Here is a 5,333-nt window from a genome sequence, read left to right on the forward strand (position 1 = left end):
GTAAGTTCTACTATCTTAATTATCAACTAACAATTATTGATTGCATAGCTGGAGGAGTTTTTACTGTAAGTTCTACTATCTTAATTATCAACTAACAATTATTGATTTCATAGCTGGAGGAGTTTTTACTGTAAGTTCTACTATCTTAATTATCAACTAACAATTATTGATTTCATAGCTGGAGGAGTTTTTACTGTAAGTTCTACTATCTTAATTATCAACTAACAATTATTGATTTCATAGCTGGAGAGTTTTTACTGTAAGTTCTGCTATCTTAATTATCAACTAACAATTATTGATTTCATAGCTGGAGAAGTTTTTACCATCTTATTTCTTTATATATCTTTTTGTGTTGTGAATTTCATTTAGGACCATACCAGTTTTGTATTTTACTGAAAGTGTAAGTCTTGTTTTTAGTTTTAATATAACGTAACATTAAAGGACAACAATGAACCTTTTGGTCTGTTTAAGCCATTCTAAACCAAAGAAAAAAACTCAGAGTTAGCCCTAATCATTGAAATATTTATCAAGCTTTTCCTTAAACTTCCTTAAATTAAGTGAATCTAAAGGCAATCTGTTCCAAAAGCTGACTACCCTGTTAAAAAATAAAATTGTCTTAGCTGAACATGACTCCTACCTTGCTTATGTGCCCGCTAGTCCTTCCATTTTCACCATTAAGTATGGAAAAAGTTCATGCATTAACTCTATAAATTTTTATACACCTCAGTCAGACTCCCCTCAAATTCTTTTTTTTTTTACAAGGTAAAACAAGTTCAGAGATCTTAACTTATCCTCATATGATAACATCCCAGGTATTATCGTAGTAGCCATCTTTTGAATGTTTTCCAACAATTCAATGTCCTTCCTAAGATAAGGAGCCCAAGACTGAACACAATACTCCAGATTTAGCTAACTAATAACTTTTTTTTATTGTTTTACTAACATGTTTTTTGTTTTGTGTTGTAATGTTTACCCACCTTTTTATTATGTTGAGCCACAATTTTTTCTATGTGTTTCCTATGCTGTAAGTCTTTCACAATTGTTTTTAGCTTATACCACGGATTTTATGAGCCTGTTTTTTGTACCATCCCCAGTTTTTCCTCATTATTTTCTTGTTTTGCAATGTTTGTTTAAAGATCTTTGTGAATGTAACTCTTATCTGATGATGACTCAATACTATGTATTAAGATGTTATCATTAAAATCAGAACATATCTACTGTAAAAGTTGCTATTATTGTATTTTTGAATTAATTATTCAGTCCAGTAGGTTCCTTAATAAACATTAATTTGTTTGAGTTTTCTTAGTATTTAATATTTATAGTTGGTTTCATTTGATGATTTCATAAGTATTGTAATTGTGATAAGATGAGGCAGTTTTTTTCTTGTGGCATCTTGATGTTCTTTGACTTATTGTTTAATAGAGAAAAAAAAGAATACCTTTTTTCTTCAGATAATAATAATAAACTTTTTATTTCAGCCAATGTTTTGCTTTTCCAGCTTCATCAAGGCTAGCATTATAATAATTTTCAATGTTTCTTTTTTCTATGCTTTTCACTTAATGTTTTCTGTAATGATTGCTTATTTTTCTGTCTCCATTCTCTTTTTCTTTTTCAAATATTTTTTTACAACATAATTTCTCAAATGAAGTTTTCTTGCCCTTTTTTAACCTAAAATATTGGATCTACTTTATCTTTTTGTTTTATGAAGATATTTGTCAACCAGTGTTGATCAATTCTATGGTTTCATTCTTATACTTTTCTGTTTTTTTTTTTCAACAGTGAAAGTTTCTTTTTATTGTATAACTCTGTTCTTTAGGTAAGAACCATTATACAAATGTTTAGTTTTTTTGTTGGTTAATGCATGTATATAATTACTTTAGCAAATTAGGACCCTTATTGATCTACTTTTTAATATTTTCTACCAAGAAATATTTAAAAACATTAACTTTCAGACTGGAAATGCCATTGTCTTGTTGCTTTATCACATGGCTAAAAACCCAGATGTCCAGGAAAGGTTGTATCAAGAAATCTGTCAAGTTGCTCCTGATGGAGAGATTACATCTGAACGTCTTGCTCGGATGCCATACTTAAAGGCTTGTGTTAAAGAAAGTTTTAGGTAAGCAGAAATTAAGTCTTCATGTAGTCATTAGGTCCATCAAGTAACACAAATAAAATGAAGATTGAGTCACTAAATCAATCAAGTAATACAAATTGATTGCATATCAAGCTACTAAGTACATCAAGTGTTACACAAAGAGAACACTATTTGTAGGTTGTTTTAAACTTACCAAATAGATATGTGTAACTAAGTGAAGATACTAACATACTGAGTTATAGCTTACATGTGTATTACAAAGAAAATATGCATCCTGAAAAAAATCATTAGCATAGTTCTTTTCATTACTTACATTTTGTCAGAGCCCTTACTACACAACTGTGAGGTAGAGGCGAAAAAAAGTATTACTAGTTCAGTCCACTTTTACTTTTGTGTGAAACTTTTCCTAATAATGTTGACTACTCAGGCCTCTTTTATTCTTGTGTGAAACTTTTCCATTTTAATGTTGTCTGCTCAGGCCACTCTTATTGTTCAGTGAAACTTTTCCTTCTTAATTTGGTCTGTTCAGTCCACTTTTGTGTGAAACTTTTCCTCTTCAACGTTGTCTGTTCAGTCCACTTTTATTGTTGAGTGAAACATTTCCTCTTTAATGTTGTCTGTTCAGTTCACTTTTGTGTGAAACTTTTCCTCTTCAATGTTGTCTGCTCAGGCCATTTTTATTGTTGAGTGAAACATTTCCTCTTTAATGTTGTCTGCTCAGGCCACTTTTATTGTTGAGTGAAATTGTTTTCCCTTTTAATCTTGCCATATTGTGAATTTTGTGTTTTCTTTAATCTTTTTTTCTGGACAATAAAATAAGCATTTTACATATGAGTGAAGTATAAAACTGTCTTTCTCCTTCATTATATTTTGACATTTATATTCAAGTGGATCTGAAAATATGAAATAATGCATTTCTTTTTGAAAGAGCAAGAAAAAAGCTATTTTGATTCATCGTGTAAACTAGATCTGCCCTTTTTATTCTATAATGTTGATAATCCTTTTCAGTGTAATAAAAAAATATAAAATACCTGATGGGTATAAATATGGCTACTGGTACAAAAATCTGTTATTTATTAAGATTGTTGAATAGAAATGCTTTATTCAAATATTTAATTCATCTCCTTCATAGACTCAGTCCTACTATTCCAGGAATTATGAGAATTTTACCTGAAGATGTATGTCTTTCTGGTTACCAAATACCAGCTGGTGTAAGTGTTGCTTAATTTATAATTTATGTAGTATTTAATTCAACAACCTCCTGGTACAGATTATGAGACAAATGATTTTTACAGGATATCAGAACTTTTTCAAAACTATTGCATCCACATCTCAATTATTTTTCAAAAGTAATGAATAACTATAGTACGGGATCCAGTTTTAGTTTACTGTTAGTTTTGTCTCCCATCTATAGTTAATGCAAGTTGTGTCCACTTGAGTCTATAGGATAGCATTATAAGTTTCTTTCAATTACATTAATTGTCACATTTATCATTGTCGTTATTTGTTGCAAGTCCTATTATTACAGTATCTTCCTTTAATCTTATTGTCAATTACTCATTTCAGCTAGATTTTAAGGTTTAACTTTATTATTTCTGGCTGATTGCTCTATAGTTTTACCATTTGTATAGGGTACAGTTAAAGTTGGATTAGCTGTGTTAAACATAGCTCATAGAATGTTTAATATTTTATTTTTCTGTTCAGTATAATAAATTTGTTTGTTTTAAATACACTAAATATTTCTACCAGTTATTTTGCAATCGTTTTATTCATTTTTTTTCATAAACATTAGTTTTTATTGTACTGTTTGTACTCTCCTACTCCTCCACTATGTAGTTACACAGTAACATGTTGTAGCTGTACTATCTCTACTGTCCTTCTGTTGAAATCTACAGTTAAACAGTAACATGTCATAGCTGTACTATCTTTCTATTAAACTCTACAGTTAAACAGTAACATGTCATAGCTGTACTATCTCTGCTGTCCTTCTGTTGAAATCTACAGTTAAACAGTAACATGTCATAGCTGTCCTATCTGTACTGTCCTTCTGTTGAACTCTACAGTTAAACAGTGACATGTTGTAGCTATACTGTCCTGATACTCAACTCCACAGTTACAGAGTAACATGTTGTAGCTGTACTATCTGTACTGTTCTTCTAGTAAAGTCTACAGTTACACAGTAACATGTCCGAGCTGTACCATCTGTACTGTCCTTCTATTGAACTCTACAGTTAAACAGTGACATGTTGAAGCTGTACTATCTGTACTGTTCTTCTAGTAAACTCTACAGTAAACAGTAACATGTTATAGCTGTACTATCTGTACTGTCCTGCTACTCAACTCTACAGTTAAACAGTAACATGTCCTAGCTGTACTGTCCTGCTGTTGAAATCTGCAATTAAACAGTAACATGTCATAACTGTACTATCTGTACTGTCCTGCTACTCAACTCTACAGTTAAACAGTAACATGTCCTAGCTGTACTGTCCTGCTGTTGAAATCTGCAGTTAAACAGTAACATGTCATAACTGTACTATCTGTACTGTCCTGCTACTCAACTCTACAGTTAAACAGTAACATGTCATAACTGTTCTGTCCTGCTGTTGAAATCTGCAGTTAAACAGTAACATGTCATAACTGTTCTGTCCTGCTGTTGAAATCTGCAGTTAAGCAGTAACATGTTATTACTGTACTGTCCTGCTGTTGAAATCTGCAGTTAAACAGTAACATGTCATAACTGTACTGTCCTACTGTTGAAATCTGCAGTTAATCAGTAACATGTCACAGCTGTACTATCTGTACTGTTGTTCTGGTATAGTCTACAGTTAAACAGTAACATGTTGTAGCTGTTCTATCTATACTGTCCTTCTAATAAACTCTACAGTCAAACAGTAACATGTAGCTCATGTTATGGTCTAGTTTGTTGATATAGTTGACATTACCATCAAGTTTGTTCATATAGCTCACGTAATAGTCTAGTTTGTTGATATAGTTCAGGATACCATTTAGTTAATGTGAGAGTGCCCAACTGATGAAAACAATGAGTTTTCTTCTTCTACTGTCTAGTTTGTTAATATAACTTGCATTATGGTCTAGTTTTATTGATGTAGTTCAGGCTACCGTCTAGTTTGATATAATTCAGGCTACTGTCTAGTTTGTTAATAAACTTAAAATAAGACCCAAAACTCGAGCGCTTTCGAATAGTTGACTATTCTTCTTCTTTGTTCTACTGAAGAAG

The 5,333-nt window shown here is 31.3% G+C and overlaps 1 protein-coding gene across 1 annotated transcript in view; it reads left to right on the top strand.

Moving 5' to 3' along the window:
• Window positions 1–5,333, top strand: part of LOC106473002 (cytochrome P450 302a1, mitochondrial-like) — a 39,665-nt gene that overhangs the window by 27,619 nt on the left and 6,713 nt on the right. The window contains exons 6-8 of the mRNA XM_022401507.1: window positions 114–195; window positions 1,953–2,116; window positions 3,228–3,306. Of these exons, the coding sequence (XP_022257215.1) occupies window positions 114–195; window positions 1,953–2,116; window positions 3,228–3,306 (325 nt within the window). The remainder of the gene's footprint in view (window positions 1–113; window positions 196–1,952; window positions 2,117–3,227; window positions 3,307–5,333) is intronic.

Source organism: Limulus polyphemus, unplaced genomic scaffold (assembly GCF_000517525.1).
Source record: "Limulus polyphemus unplaced genomic scaffold, Limulus_polyphemus-2.1.2 Scaffold5801, whole genome shotgun sequence".
Lineage (NCBI taxonomy): Eukaryota > Metazoa > Arthropoda > Merostomata > Xiphosura > Limulidae > Limulus > Limulus polyphemus.